The sequence below is a fragment of the Oncorhynchus nerka genome, linkage group LG12 (assembly GCF_034236695.1).
Source record: "Oncorhynchus nerka isolate Pitt River linkage group LG12, Oner_Uvic_2.0, whole genome shotgun sequence".
Lineage (NCBI taxonomy): Eukaryota > Metazoa > Chordata > Actinopteri > Salmoniformes > Salmonidae > Oncorhynchus > Oncorhynchus nerka.
The window spans coordinates 76,008,250-76,024,316 of record NC_088407.1 but is presented as its reverse complement, the minus strand read 5'-3'; the positions used below and the strand labels follow the sequence as shown (position 1 = coordinate 76,024,316).

The window sequence follows — 16,067 nt, the reverse complement described above, 5'->3', positions numbered from 1 at the left end:
TGCCTTTTGGGACACTTATACAGTGCTTCCAGGTGCACAAATGGCTATAGTAGGCTACATGGGGGTGAACCTCACCTCATCCACCGCCAATGTGTAGCATCCACTTTTTCCATTTGAGACGTCAAGATTCAGTGTGTTTTTTGGATGTCTTTGAGACCTATGTACACTTTTTTTTGTCATTGCAGGGGCCAATCATGAACTGTGCACGACTGGCAGAGAAGGCAGTGGCACTACTTTGTTGTGAAAATCTTCACAAAAAAGGTCAATAAAATTAAACTATTTGTTAGAATATCCTTCATCATGCAGTACTCTCTGCAGATCCCTGATTGTATCGCTCTCTTTCTGTCACCCTCCCTCAAATCTCCCTCCCTCTCTCTCTCTCTCTCTCTTCAAGCTTGTGGGAATGTAACTGAATTTGCTGGGGTGTGAGGGGGGTTCAGTATTAAGGGGGACCTGGTATTAACTGCTGTGCAGTGACATATTTAACTTTTTGGGCATATTTTTTGCTATACTTCTACGGTAGTTAAATGGTTCTGCCTTTCTCTTCTCCAGGTGAGTTGGATGACCACTTGATGCCTGTGGGGAAAGAGACCGTGAAGTATGAGGAGGAGCTGGATCTCCATGACGAGGAGGAGACCAGTGTTCCAGGCAGACCAGGATCCACCAAGAGGAGGCAGTGCTACCCTAAAGCTGTGAGTTGTCACCACACTGAATGCTACCCTAACGCTGTGAGTTGTCACCACACTGAATGCTACCCTAAAGCTGTGAGTTGTCACCACACTGAATGCTACCCTAAAGCTGTGAGTTGTCACCACACTGAATGCTACCCTAAAGCTGTGAGTTGTCACCACACTGAATGCTACCCTAAAGCTGTGAGTTGTCACCACACTGAATGCTACCCTAAAGCTGTGAGTTGTCACCACACTGAATGCTACCCTAAAGCTGTGAGTTGTCACCACACTGAATGCTACCCTAACGCTGTGAGTTGTCACCACACTGAATGCTACCCTAACGTTGTGAGATATCTCTACACTGGATGCTACCCTAAAGCTGTGAGTTGTCACCACACTGAATGCTACCCTAACGCTGTGAGTTGTCACCACACTGAATGCTACCCTAAAGCTGTGAGTTGTCACCACACTGAATGCTACCCTAAAGCTGTGAGTTGTCACCACACTGAATACTACCCTAAAGCTGTGAGTTGTCACCACACTGAATGCTACCCTAACGCTGTTAGATATCTCTACACTGGATGCTTCCCTAAAGCTGTTAGATATCTCTACACTGGATGCTTCCCTAAAGCTGTTAGATATCTCTACACTGGATGCTTCCCTAAAGCTGTTAGATATCTCTACACTGGATGCTTCCCTAAAGCTGTTAGATATCTCTACACTGGATGCTTCTCTAAAGCTGTGAGATATCTCTACACTGGATGCTTCCCTAACGCTGTTAGATATCTCTACACTGGATGCTTCCCTAAAGCTGTTAGATATCTCTACACTGGATGCTTCCCTAAAGCTGTTAGATATCTCTACACTGGATGCTTCCCTAAAGCTGTGAGATATCTCTACACTGGATGCTTCCCTAACGCTGTGAGATATCTCTACACTGGATGCTTCCCTAAAGCTGTGAGATATCTCTACACTGGATGCTTCCCTAAAGCTGTTAGATATCTCTACACTGGATGCTTCCCTAAAGCTGTGAGATATCTCTACACTGGATGCTTCCCTAAAGCTGTTAGATATCTCTACACTGGATGCTACCCTAAAGCTGTGAGATATCTCTACACTGGATGCTACCCTAAAGCGGTTAGATATCTCTACACTGGATGCTTCCCTAATGGCACCCTATTACTTTGATACAACAATGGACTACTTTGACAAGAGCCCTATGGGCCGTCAGATCTGACTGTTCCTTCTGGAGCATCTAACAGCTAGATGACCTCTGTCTCTCTCTCCTGTCCAGATACCAGAGTGTCTTCGGGACAGTTACCCTGTACCGGAGCAGTCTTACTACCTGTATGTGATTGGCATGGTCCTCACCACCCCTCTGCCTGACGAACTCAACTTCCGCCGCAGGAAGCTCTACCCTCCAGAAGACACTACCAGGTGCTTCGGCATCCTGACTGCCAAACCTATACCTCGGGTAAGGAACACACCTATTTCAGTTTCCCATTGAGGACCTGCCACGAAACAAATCAAATATTTAGGGATGCAAACAAGCAATTCCATTTCTATTGAAACTGATAGAGAATATATTTTTTTCTAGGAGGCAACAGCTAGACAGTAGGGCCCACCTTGCTTTTCCACAGTTAGCATGCCCTTTTATTTAAGTTTACTGTGATACTCACCTAACTAGAGGTCGACCGATTATGATTGTTCAACGCCGATACCGATTAATCGGCCAATTTTTTTATCTGTAATTATTAATCCGTTATTTTACCAGGTAAGTTGACTGAGAACACATTCTCATTTGCAGCAATGACCTGGGGAATAGTTACAGGGGAAAGGAGGGGGATGAAAGAGCCCATTTTAAACTGGGGATTATTAGGTGACCGTGATGGTTTGAGGGCCAGATTGGTTTAAATAATGCAAAAACAAAGTGTTGGAGAAGAAAGTAAAAGTGCAATATGTGCTATGTTAGAAAGCTAACGTTTCAGTTCCTTGCTCAGAACATGAGAACATATGAAAGCTGGTGGTTCCATTTAACATGAGTCTTTAATATTCCCAGGTAAGAAGTTTTAGGTTGTAGTTATTATAGGAATTATAGGACTATTTCCCTCTATACCATTTGTATTTCAATAACCTTTGACTATTAGATGTTCTTATAGGCACTTTAGTATTGCCAGTGTAACAGTATAGCTTCCGTCCCTCTCCTCGCTCCTCCCTGGGCTCGAACCAGCAACACATCGACAACAGCCACCATCGAAGCAGCGTTACCCATGCAGAGCAAGGGGAACAACTACTAGAAGGCTCAGAGCGAGTGACATTTGAAACGCTATTAGTGCGCGCTAACTAGCTAGCCATTTCACTTCGGTTACACCAGCCTCATCTCGGGAGTTGATAGGCTTGAAGTCATAAACAGCGCAATGCTTGACGCACAACGAAGAGCTGCTGGCAAAACGCACTAAAGTGCTGTTTGAATTAATGTTTACGTGCCTGCTTCTGCCTACCACCGCTCAGTCAGATGCTTGTATGCTCAGTCAGATTATATGCAACGCAGGACACGCTAGATAATATCTAGTAATATCATCAACCATGTGTAGTTAACTAGTGATTATGATTGATTGTTTTTTATAAGATAAGTTTAATGCTAACTAGCAACTTACCTTGGCTTACTGCATTCGCGTAACAGGTAGTGTCCTTGTGGAGTGCAACGAGAGAGAGGTCGTTATTGTGCTGGACTAGTTAACTGTTAGGTTGCAAGATTGGATCCCTCGAGCTGACAAGGTGAAAATCTGTCGTTCGGCCCCTGAACGAGGCAGTTAGCCCACCGTTCCTAGGCCGTCATTGAAAATAAGAATGTGTTCTTAACTGACTTGCCTAGTTAAATAAAGGTATATTAAAAAATATATATAAAATTGGCAAATCGGCGCCCAAAAATACCGATTTCCGATTGTTATGAAAACTTGAAATCGGCCCTAATTAATCAGCCATTCCGATTAATCGGTCGACCTCTACACCTAACCCCGTCCTCCTCCCTCTCCCCAGATCCCCCACTTTCCTGTGTACACGCGGTCTGGTGAGGTGACCATCTCCATGGAGCTCCAGAAGGCTGGGTTCACTCTGAGTGCTGTCCAGCTGGACCTGATCACCAGACTACACCAGTACATCTTCTCTCACATCCTCCGCCTGGAGAAACCTGCTTTAGAGTTCAATCCCACGCAGGCCGACTCGGCCTACTGCGTTCTACCTCTCAATGTTGGTGAGTTAGTTAACCTACTGCGTTCTTCCTCTCAATGTTGGTGAGTTAGTTAACCTCTTCAGTCGACCCTCTACTTTTTTGAACATTCTGTTAAAAATCGCGCAACATTTCAGCGCCCTGCTACTCATGCCAGGAATATAGTATATGCATTTGCTTAGTCTGTGTGGATAGAAAACACTCAGACGTTTAAAAAACTGGTTAAATCACTGCTGTGGCTTTACCAGAACGGCATTTACATCGAAAAGCACAGGAAAAACTGATCACTGAAAATGGGGAAAATATATCCATGCGCTACTTGAACCCATTGATAAACGTGAACCACAATTAATTGCCTGAGGTTGCAGTACCTACAGCTTCCACAGGGTGTCTAGAGTCTTGTCATTTCCCTTCGAGTTTTTTCTTGGTCAAACACATACAGGACACCGTATCTAATCCGGTCTAGGACCGAATATTTTCGTTGAGTTTCTAGCCGGACATTTTTCCAGACGGACAGCTAATGATCTTTACATCGCCTCCTGATGAATTTTATCGCTTATTAACGTTTACTAATACCTAAAGTTGCATTACAAACGTATTTCGAAGTGTTTTGTGAAAGTTTATCGTCGACTTTTTGAATTTTAAAAAATGACGTTACGTTTTGAAACGATGTTTTTTTAGTTTATTACACAGTCTACATATAACGATATCTAGGCTTTATATGGACCGATTTAATCGAAATAAAGACCCAAATAGTGTTTATGGGACATCTAGGAGTGCCAACAAAGAAGATGGTGAAAGGTAATGAATGTTTTCTATTTTATTGTGCGGTTTGTGTAACGCCGAAATGCTAATTATTTTGTTTACGTCCCCTGTGGGTCTTTTGGGGTGTTGCATGCTATCAGATAATAGCTTCTCATGCTTTCGCCGAAAAGCATTTTAAAAATCTGACTTGTTGCCTGGATTCACAACGAGTGTAGCTTTAATTCGATACCCTGCATGTGTATTTTAATGAACTTTTGAGTTTTAACTAATACTATTAGCATTTAGCGTAGCGCATTTGCATTTCCAGAGCTCTAGTTGGGACGCAAGCGTCCCGAGTAGAAGCAACAGGTTAACCTACTGCGTTCTACCTCTGTGTTGGTGAGTTGGTTAACCTACTGCGTTCTACCTCTCAATGTTGGTGAGTTGGTTAACCTACTGCGTTATACCTCTCAATGTAGGTGAGTTGGTTAACCTACTGCGTTCTACCTCTCAATGTAGGTGAGTTGGTTAACCTACTGCGTTCTACCTCTCAATGTAGGTGAGTTAGTTAACCTACTGCGTTCTACCTCTCAATGTAGGTGAGTTAGTTAACCTACTGCGTTCTACCTCTCAATGTTGGTGAGTTAGTTAACCAATGCATTCTACCTTAATGTTGTTCGGTGAGTTAGTTCATCCTACTGCGTTCTACTTCTCAATGTAGGTCAGTGAGACCCCAACATTACACATAATACTGTAGGCCCTGTTTTTTAAGGACAAAATACACTGCAACGGTGGTGATTCCGTATGTAGAATTGTTGGTAAATTAACAAAAATTGTCAGCCCATGTTGTCAGTCAATAGTACTGCTACCCGCTGTTCTTAACGTTTCGTCGGCATGGCGTGTTTTGTCCTTTAATCCTTCATGCCGTAACTAATGATTCCCTCGTCATATAAGATCAATAACACACTGTCTCCTCTTTCAGTTGAGGATTCCAACACTCTAGATTTGGATTTTAAATTCATGGAGGACATAGAGAAGTCTGAGGCTCGTGTTGGCATTCCTACCACCCAGTACACCAAGCAGAACCCCTTCACCTTCAAACTGGAAGACTACCAGGACGCTGTCATCATTCCACGGTACGCTGCTCACTACCCTCTCTGACGGAGGAGCCAATGGAGTTTTAGGTTCCAAATAACACCCTATTCCCTATATAGTGCACTTCTTTTGCCCAGGGTCCATAGGGAATAGGATGCCATTTGGGACACATCTTCACTTTCTTGAAGCAACATCCAATACATTTCATATGACCCACACGATAATAAGATTATTTCAAAAACTGAAACTAGCATGGTGCAGATTTGGATGTAAACATCTCGCAAGTTTTGAGTGGCGAATTTAAAGTATATCTTCACTGTTCCATTATGCCAAACCTTGACCCCTGTCTCTCTAACCGCTGTCTCTCTCTCTCTCAGGTATCGTAACTTTGACCAGCCTCACCGTTTCTACGTGGCTGACGTTTACACAGACCTCACACCTCTCAGCAGGTTCCCGTCACCGGAGTACCAGACGTTTGCTGAGTACTACAAAACCAAGTACAACCTGGACCTGTCCAACGTAAACCAGCCACTACTGGACGTAGACCACACCTCCTCACGGTGAGAAGACGAGAGAGAGAGAGGGAGGACGAGAGAGGATGAGGACGAGAGAGGATGAGGACGAGAGAGGATGAGGACGAGAGAGGATGAGGACGAGAGAGGGAGAGAGGATGAGAGAGGACGAGAGAGGGAGAGAGGATGAGGACGGGAGAGTACGAGAGAGGGAGAGACGAGAGAGGAGGGGGCGAGAGAGAGGGGGAGAGAGGGAGGGCGAGAGAGAGAGGGAGGGGACGAGAGAGAGGGAGGGGACGAGAGAGGAGGGGACGAGAGAGGAGGGGACGAGAGGGAGGGGACGAGAGGGAGGACGAGAGGGAGAGAGGGACGAGAGGGAGAGAGGACGAGAGGGAGAGAGGACGAGAGGGAGAGAGGACGAGAGGGAGAGGACGAGAGAGAGAGAGGACGAGAGGGAGAGAGGACGAGAGGGAGAGAGGACGAGAGAGAGAGGACGAGAGAGAGAGGACGAGAGAGAGAGGACGAGAGAGAGAGGACGAGGACGAGAGGAAGAGGATGAGAGAGAGAGAGGACAAGCGAGGGGACGGGACGAGAGGGAGAGAGGAAGAGGACGGGAGAGAGGGAGAGGACGAGAGATAGAGGACGGGAGAGAGAGATAGATGGAGGATGGGAGAGATGGAGGATGGGAGAGAGGGAGGATGGGAGAGGGAGGATGGGAGAGGGAGGATGGGAGAGGGAGGATGGGAGAGGGAGGACGGGAGAGGGAGGACGGGAGAGGGAGGACAAGGAAAGTGGGAGAGGACAAGAAAGAGAGAGGATGAGAGAGGGCGAGAGAGAGAGAAGACTGGAGGGAGAGGACGAGAGAGAGGACACGAGGGAGAGCACGAGAGAGGGAGAGGACAAGAGGAAGAGGGAGGGAGAAGACAATAGGGAGGGAGAGGATGGGGAGAGAGGGAGGATGGGAGAGAGAGGGAGAGGACAAGAAAGAGAGAGGATGAGGGAGAGGACGAGAGAGGACACGAGGGAGAGCATGAGAGAGAGGGAGGACGAGGGGGAGGGAGGATGGGAGAGAGAGGACGAGAAAGAGAGGATGAGAGAGAGAGGACGGGAGGGAGAGGACAAGAAAGAGAGGATGAGGTCAAGAGGGAGAGGATGAGAGAGGGAGAGGACAAGAAAGAGAGAGGATGAGAGGGGGAGAGTGGATGAGAGAGGGAGGACGAGAAAGAGAGGGAGATGACAAGAGAGCCTGGAAGAGAGGGCGAGAGAGGGAGAGGGGGAGGACGAGAGAGGGAGAGGGGGAGGACACGAGGGAGAGCGAGGACGGGAGAGGATGAGAGAGGGAGAGGATGGGAGGGGGGAGATAACAAGAAAGAGAGGGAGGATGAGAGAGGGAGGACGAGAGAGAGAGGATGAGAGAGGAAGAGGACGGGAGGGAGAGAGAGAGCCTGGATGAGAGAGGGGAGGGAGAGGAGAGGGACACGAGGGAGAGGACAAGAGAAAGAGGGAGGGAGAGGACGGGGGAGAGAGGGAGGATGGGAGAGAGGGAGCAGACAAGAAAGGGAGGGAGATGACTAGAGATAGAGGGGTGAAGAGGATGAGGAGGGAGAGGACTTAGAGGGAGAGGGAGAAGGGGGAGAGGACTAGAGAACGGGTGAGGACTTAGGGGAGAGGACAAGAGAGGGGGAGGACGAGAGGGAGAGTTTGGGGGAGGGGACAAGAGGGAGAGGAGTAGAGGACGAGAGAACGGGTGAGTATTTAGGGGAGGGGAGAGGGGTAGGGGGATGGAGGGGGGGAGAGGGGGAGAGGACGAGAGGGAGGGAGAAGAAAATGTATCTTAATCAACTCTGCCATCATAAGGATGACCTCTGTCTAGTGGCTAGTGTGGGGAGCATAGCCAACATCAAAATTAGTAAAGATATGGGGAGAACCCTTTGTCTGTTCCTTGACACCTATACAGGTTACTGTATCTGAGAGCTACTGTTAAACTCACCCAGTGTTTGACCTCTGACATCTCCCTGTAGCTTGAACCTGTTAACCCCTCGTCACCTGAACCAGAAGGGGAAAGCCCTGCCCCTCAGCAGTGCAGAGAAGAGGAAGGCCAAGTGGGAGAGTCTACAGAACAAACAGGTGATTTAGTGTACACACAGAGCCATAGCTCTATACCGGTTTATGGCTGAAGCTCTGAAAATGAACTAGATTAGAATATGTTGGAGAACAGCTGTACTCCTAGGGCCCTGGTCAAACAGTGCACTGTATGGGTAAAAGGGTCTCATTTGGGACTTAACCAATGTCTAACTTTCCTCACTCTCCTCCCCTCCAGATCCTGGTCCCAGAGCTGTGTGCCATCCACCCCATCCCAGCCTCTCTGTGGAGGAAGGCTGTATGTCTCCCCAGTATCCTGTATCGCCTTCACTGTCTGCTCACAGCCGAGGAGCTGAGGGCCCAGACAGCCAGCGACGCTGGAGTAGGAGCCCAGACCCTGCCCTCTGACTTCAGGTACGTCTCATCTCCATTTTCACTCCTGGATTTCACTCCTTTTTTTTAATGGTGTAAATAAAGTGTGTGGCGGCTCACCGTGTGAAATAAACCGGACTGGACTTGGATGAACTATCTAGGGCTGACCCCATTTAGTCGACTGGTCGGTTGTTTGGTTGACATTTGGTCAGATGTTGTCGATCAGTCACCAAAACATTTTTGGGGTTTAAGACACCTGTCTGATTGGTGCCTGTCTCAGTGGACTGATCCATTGTGGAGGACACGGAGATGGCACATTCCATCACTCTAAGACATGTGATATTGACATGGTGTATGATTGCTCATTATTTTTTAAATAATATAATCTAATATTTTATAACAAGTGCGCTTTCGGTCGCTGTCCTGAAACATAATCTTCAGTGTGCCGTAGAATTGGCACCTTTCCCTGTGTTGCTACAGTTGTGGGGGGCTTAAGATTCTAAGATTCTTTCTCACTTGAAAATGGCATTCCTCACAGATGTTTCATTATTTATCCTGTACACCTGTGTTGTCCTAAAACAGTGGGTGTGCAAGAAACGGAATTAAATAATTAATGGTTCCTAAAGTTGATGAATGAATTAGGTGGTTTGAAGAGGATTGTCTGGTGTTATATTTAATAGATATACAGTTGAAGTCGGAAGTTTACATACACTTATGGCACATATTGCACTTTTACTTTCTTCTCCAACACTTTGTTTTTGCATTATTTAAATCAAATTGAACATGTTTCATTACTTATTTGAGGCTAAATTGATTTTATTGATGTATTATATTAAGTTAAAATAAGTGTTCATTCAGTATTGTTGTAATTGTTATTATTACAAATACATTTAAAAAAGTGTCCGATTAATCGGTATCTGCTTTTTGGGTCCTCCAATAATCGGTATCGGCGTAGAAAAATCATAATCGGTCGACCTCTAGTATACACGCAGCTCTCCCTCCTATACCCTCCTCTTCTTTATCTCCTTATTGTTATTATTATTATTATGATCCTCATTATAATAATAAGTAATGTCATTATCATTAGTAGTCTTAGTATAGTTTCCTTGTATAACCACCATCGAGCTGTAGACCTAAGAGCGAATCCTGTTTAGTCTTAATACCGTAACTGATTTAGGTCTATAATTCAATATTTAGGCTACTGTATCTATCAATCAATCATTCATGCTTTGAAATGCAATCAAGCATTTTAGTTTTAAAATTAAATAACAAAGGGAGCTTTTGAAGTCAATGTCTTCCACACATCTGACTTCCCCTTTCCCTCCTGAGCAACCAGTAAACATTAACCCGTTTCCAGTGTCTTTTTCACATCCTCCACATCAGTTTTACTGTCGACATTACTATGTTCGGAGTTAGTTATAACCAATGTATTGATGTGATTATGATCGGCTATAGCTCAGGCCCTATTGGTCACGCAATAGATGCTTACATGTTTTACGTAAAGAGAGTAAGGTTTCAGGGAATAGGGAATGTTTTTCCTAAACAAATTAGGGATTTCTTTAACAACTTTTCAGTCAGAAACAAGTAAGAAACTAAATTGCTGAATTTTGTTGCAGCTTCAGCACGGACAGCGCAATAAACACTTCCTGTGCTCTGGTGCCTTTTCTCTGTGTTAGGGAGAAGTGCGAGACAACGTGCGCCAGTCACACAGGCACTCACTGTCATTTTGTTTTAACACAGGATGACCATCGGGCTCTTTTTTGAGTAATTTCTGTTTCTTAATGTTTTTGTCAAGCTGTATGCTTAAAGCATCAGACAAGCTCAGTGCATATGTAGTTGGTTTTATTCAAACACGCGGTGTCTGTCTAATATGGAAAAATAATCGATTGGTTGAAATAACAGGACAACTCTCAGTTGACAAATATATTTTTTTGTCGGACAGCCCTAGAACTATCCTTTTAAATCTTAATTGCTACTTGATGTTTGGCTGCACTCCAACACTACATAATGTCCCTAAATCTCACACGGTATCGGTCTTTATAGGTATCCAAACCTGGACTTTGGATGGAAGAAGTCCATCGATAGCAAGTCATTCATCTGTCTGCATGATGAGGATGAGGAAGAGGAGGAGGAAGAGGACAGCGGTGATGATAACTGTAAACAGCAGGGCCAGACTGTAGCCCCTGACCCTGGACTTGCTGCTGTTTCCCAGCAACCCTGTAGTGACTGTCATGTCTCTTCTCGGCCTGAGGGGTGCGACGTCCACCAACGCCCCGAAGATGACAGACCAGAGGACGAGGAGACCCGGCAGCCAGACTCTGCCTCCTGCACTAGCATCCTCGCTAACGGCACTGCCCCCATTGCCAATGACAACGGTGACCACGGCGACCATTCACACCTCCACGACGGACGTGACAACTGCCAATGTCTCCCGGCTGGTTCTGGTTTTCCACTGGAGAACGAAAAAGAAGTATCAACAACACAAACCACTACCTCAGTTCTTCCTGTGCAGCCCTCTCTTAGCATCGAGAACCAGAATCTAACCCCAACACCCCCCCAGCCCCAGCCAGGGACCCAGTCTCCACCCCCTTACCCCCAGCCAGGGACCCAGCCTCCACCCCCTCACCCCCAGGCAGGGACCCAGCCTCCACCCCCTCAGCCCGGGACCCAGCCTCCACCTCCTCCACCCTCTCAGCCCCTGCCAGGGACCCAGCCTCTACCCCCTCAGCCCCAGCCAGGGACCCAGCCTCCACCCCCTCAGCCCGGGACCCAGCCTCCACCTCCTCCACCCTCTCAGCCCCAGCCAGGGACCCATCCTTTACCCCCTCAGCCCCAGCCAGGTACCCAGCCTCAACCCCTCAGCCCGGGACCCATCCTCCAGCTCCTCTACCTTCTCAGCCCCAGCCAGGGACCCAACCTCCACCCCTCAGCCCCAGCCAGGTACCCAGCTTCCACCCCCTCAGCCCCAGCCAGGGACCCAGCCTCCACCCCTCAGCCCCAGCCAGGGACCCAGCTTCCACCCCCAGCACCAGCCAGGGACCCAGCCTCCACCCCTCAGCCCCAGGCAGGGACCCAGCCTCCACCCCCTCAGCCCGGGACCCAGCCTCCACCTCCTCCACCCTCTCAGCCCCTGCCAGGGACCCAGCCTCTACCCCCTCAGCCCCAGCCAGGGACCCAGCCTCCACCCCTCAGCCCGGGACCCAGCCTCCACCTCCTCCACCCTCTCAGCCCCAGCCAGGGATCCATCCTTTACCCCCTCAGCCCCAGCCAGGTACCCAGCCTCAACCCCTCAGCCCGGGACCCATCCTCCAGCTCCTCTACCTTCTCAGCCCCAGCCAGGGACCCAACCTCCACCCCTCAGCCCCAGCCAGGTACCCAGCTTCCACCCCCTCAGCCCCAGCCAGGGACCCAGCCTCCACCCCTCAGCCCCAGCCAGGGACCCAGCTTCCACCCCCAGCACCAGCCAGGGACCCAGCCTCCACCCCCTCAGCCCCAGCCAGGGACCCAGCTTCCACCCCCCAGCACCAGCCAGGGACCCAGCCTCCACCCCCTCATTCCCAGCCAGGGACCCAGCTTCCACCCCCCCAGCCCCAGCCTAGCGATGAATGTAGACCAGGGAGGACCTCAGAGCTCCGTGAGGGCGACGGACACCACGTGAATCAAGCTACCTCAGACTGCTGCAGCCCAGCAACGATGACGGGGCCCGCCGGCACAGCTCCCATCACCACAACACCTTTACCTGACCCCTCAGAGACCCAGGAGATCACCACCAGCAGCTCTGTAGTGGGGGATACCCTTGGTCCCTGCTCCAAGACCCTGGGTCCCAACCCTGGGCTCATCCTTCAGGTATGGTTCAACAAGTTTTTCAGCGTTAGTTGATGGTTACTTGGGTCGTTTAATTGAAGTTTTGATTGTTTTAACTAATAAATATCAGATTTTCTATCAAAATATACTTAGATATTCACATGCATACTAGACATATTCTTTCTTGTCTGTTGTGGGGGAGAAAAACCACAAATATTTAGAATCAACACATCCCTCTTGTCCTCTTGTTTATTTGACTTAAATCTCTGTTCAGCAATTAAAAATATCACTTACATGTGTTTTCATTGTTTGATTCCTACCTTCGAGCCCTCAACAAAAAGTGATTCAGTCAAAAATGGAAAAAAAAGACCAGCAATCACCTGAATCTTTGTTTGTTTCTGAAGGCCCTGACCCTGTCCAACGCCAGTGACGGCTTCAACCTGGAGCGTCTGGAGATGCTGGGAGACTCCTTCCTGAAGCACGCCATCACCACCTACCTGTTCTGTACCTACCCCGATGCACACGAGGGACGACTCTCCTACATGAGGAGCAAGAAGGTGAGCCTAGGGGAGGGGCGAGGGGAACGACTGACTTTTTGCAATAGCCTTTATAGTGCACTACTTTTGATCAGGGCCTACATTAGGGCTCTGGTTAAAAGTGGCGCACTATATAGGGAATAGGGTGCCATTTGGTACGCATCCCGGGGGTTGGGGTTGAATGTTTGTCAGTGGAATGCTTTGTTTGCCTATTTGTATGAGAGTTTGTTTGTGGTTCTTTGTTTTACTGTACATTTTGTCACGTAGGCCTACATTTCACCTAATGCATTCTTAGGAAGTTTGCATATGATGTATGTGTGGAATGGTGTGAATTGAATAGTTATTTTGTGTTTAACAGGTGAGCAACTGTAACCTGTATCGTCTGGGAAAGAAGAAAGGTCTGCCTTGCAGGATGGTGGTGTCCATCTTTGACCCACCGGTCAACTGGCTGCCTCCTGGCTACGTGGTCAACCAGGACAAGAGCAGCGAAGACAAATGGGACGAGGATGAGGTACGTGATGCAGTGTGTGTGTGTGTGTGTGTGTGTGTGTGTGTTTGTGCTCATGTTTGTGTGTGTTTGTTCATTTGCCTTGTGAAGTTAGTCTTACATGAGCCTTCCTAGCCTGTTTCATCACTCACTGTCTAATCTTCTCTGCTCCTCTCCTGATTTGGCCACTAGAGGGCAGGCCTATACCTTATTGCAGTGGTTCCCAAACTTTTTATAGTCCTGTACCCCTTCAAACATTCAACCTCCAGCTGCGTACCCCCTCTAGCACCAGGGTCAGCGCACTCTCAAATGTTGTTTTTTTGCCATCATTGTAAGCCTGCCACATACACACTATACAATACATTTATTAAACATAAGAATGAGTGAGTTTTTGTCACAACCCGGCTCGTGGGAAGTGACAAAGAGCTCTTATAGGACCAGGGCACAAATAATAATATTATAATAATCTATAATTTTGCTCTTTATTTAGCCATCTTACATATAAAACTTCATTTGTTCATCAAAAATGGTGAATAACTCACCACAGGTTAATGAGAAGGGTGAGCTTGAAAGGATGCGCATCAAATCAAAGTTAATTTGTCACGTGCGCTGAAACCTTACAGTGAAATGCTTACTTACAGGCTCGAACCAATAGTGCAAAAAATGTATTAGGTGAATAATAGGTAGGTAAAGAAATAAAACAACAGTAAGAAGACAGTGAAAAATAACAGTAGCGAGGCTATATACAGTAGCGAGGCTATAAAAGTAGCGAGGCTACATACAGACACAGGTTAGTCAGGCTGATTGAGGTAGTATGTACATGTAGATGGTTAAAGTGACTATGCATATATGATAAACAGAGAGTGGCAGTAGCGTAAAAAGAGGGGTTGGCGGGTGGTGGGACACAATGCAGATAGCCCGGTTAGACAATGTGCGGGAGCACTGGTTGGTCGGCCCAATTGAGGTAGTATGTATATGAATGTATAGTTAAAGTGACCATGCATATATGATAAACAGAGAGTAGTAGCAGCGTAAAAGAGGGGTTTGGGGGGGGGTAAATGGCTTGGGGGTAAAAACACACAACTCTGCAATGTTGGGTTGTATTGGAGAGAGTCTCCGTCTTAAATCATTTTCCACACAGTCTGTGCCTGTATTTAGATTTCATGCTAGTAAGGGCTGAGAATCCACTCTCACATAGGTATGTGGTTGCAAAGGGCATTTTTACGCTGCTGCTACTCTCTGTTTATCGTATATGCATAGTCACTTTAACTATACATTCATATACATACTACCTCAATTGGGCCGACCAACCAGTGCTCCCAGCACATTGTGGAATTCCTGCGAGACAGTAGCAGTTAATGTGATTGAATGTTAATTATTTGACTAGGCTACCTGTATTTGACATTGTGTTGTTATTTCGCTGAATACTAGATGGTTTAATTTTATTTTTGGCAGTGAAACGAGGCCACCTGTCTTACTGGTATACATCAACTAGTAGGCCTATACATTACTGGTTTACATCAGCTGGTAGACCTATACATTACTGGTAGACCTATACTTTACTGGTAGACCTATACTTTACTGGTATACATCAACTAGTAGGCCTATACATTACTGGTTTACATCAACTGGTAGACCTATACATTACTGGTAGACCTATACTTTACTGGTATACATCAACTGGTATACCTATACATCAACTGGTAGGCCTATACTGGTTTACATCAATTGGTAGACCTATACTTTACTGGTATACATCAACTGGTATACCTATACATTACTGGTATACATTACTGGTATACATCAACTGGTAGACCTATACATTACTGGTAGGCCTATACATTACTGGTATACATTACTGGTAGGCCTATACATTACTGGTATACATTACTGGTATACATTACTGGTATACATCAACTGGTAGACCTATACATTACTGGTAGGCCTATACATTACTGGTATACATCAACTGGTAGACCTATACATTACTGGTAGGCCTATACATTCATTACTGGTATACATTACTGGTATACATCAACTGGTAGACCTATACATTACTGGTAGGCCTATACATTACTGGTATACATCAACTGGTATACCTATACATTACTGGTAATGTATATCCGGGTTGGATGCGCTGTGTTAAGAAGCAGTGCGGCTTGCTTGGGTTGTGTATCGGAGGACGCATGACTTTCAACCTTCGTCTCTCCCGAGCCCGTACGGGAGTTGTAGCAATGAGACAAGATAGTAGCTACTAAACAATTGAATACACGAAATTGGGGAGAAAAAGGGGTAAAATTTAAAATAATAATAATAAAATACTGGTAGACCTATACATTACTGGTAGGCCTATACAATACTGGTATACATCAACTGGTATACATTACTGGTGTGCATAAGAGAGTGAGTGGTGTGTGCAACAGAGAGTGAGTGTGTGCATATGTGCATAAGAGAGTGAGTGGTGTGTGCTCAGGGCCATTTTCAGCATCACGGTCTGACTATTATTATGTTACATGTCAGACAATTAGCATTTAA

At 46.7% G+C, this 16,067-nt stretch overlaps 1 protein-coding gene across 1 annotated transcript in view; it reads left to right on the top strand.

Annotated features, from left to right (window-relative positions):
* The window catches only part of LOC115138831 (dicer 1, ribonuclease type III), a 65,975-nt gene that overhangs the window by 30,425 nt on the left and 19,483 nt on the right, over positions 1-16,067 (top strand). The window contains exons 17-30 of the mRNA XM_065025800.1: positions 186-261; positions 553-692; positions 1,966-2,145; positions 3,711-3,924; positions 5,627-5,780; positions 6,117-6,299; positions 8,273-8,378; positions 8,572-8,747; positions 10,749-11,557; positions 11,625-11,705; positions 11,774-11,836; positions 12,220-12,551; positions 12,914-13,066; positions 13,404-13,556. Coding sequence (XP_064881872.1) covers positions 186-261; positions 553-692; positions 1,966-2,145; positions 3,711-3,924; positions 5,627-5,780; positions 6,117-6,299; positions 8,273-8,378; positions 8,572-8,747; positions 10,749-11,557; positions 11,625-11,705; positions 11,774-11,836; positions 12,220-12,551; positions 12,914-13,066; positions 13,404-13,556 — 2,820 coding nt within the window. The remainder of the gene's footprint in view (positions 1-185; positions 262-552; positions 693-1,965; positions 2,146-3,710; positions 3,925-5,626; positions 5,781-6,116; positions 6,300-8,272; positions 8,379-8,571; positions 8,748-10,748; positions 11,558-11,624; positions 11,706-11,773; positions 11,837-12,219; positions 12,552-12,913; positions 13,067-13,403; positions 13,557-16,067) is intronic.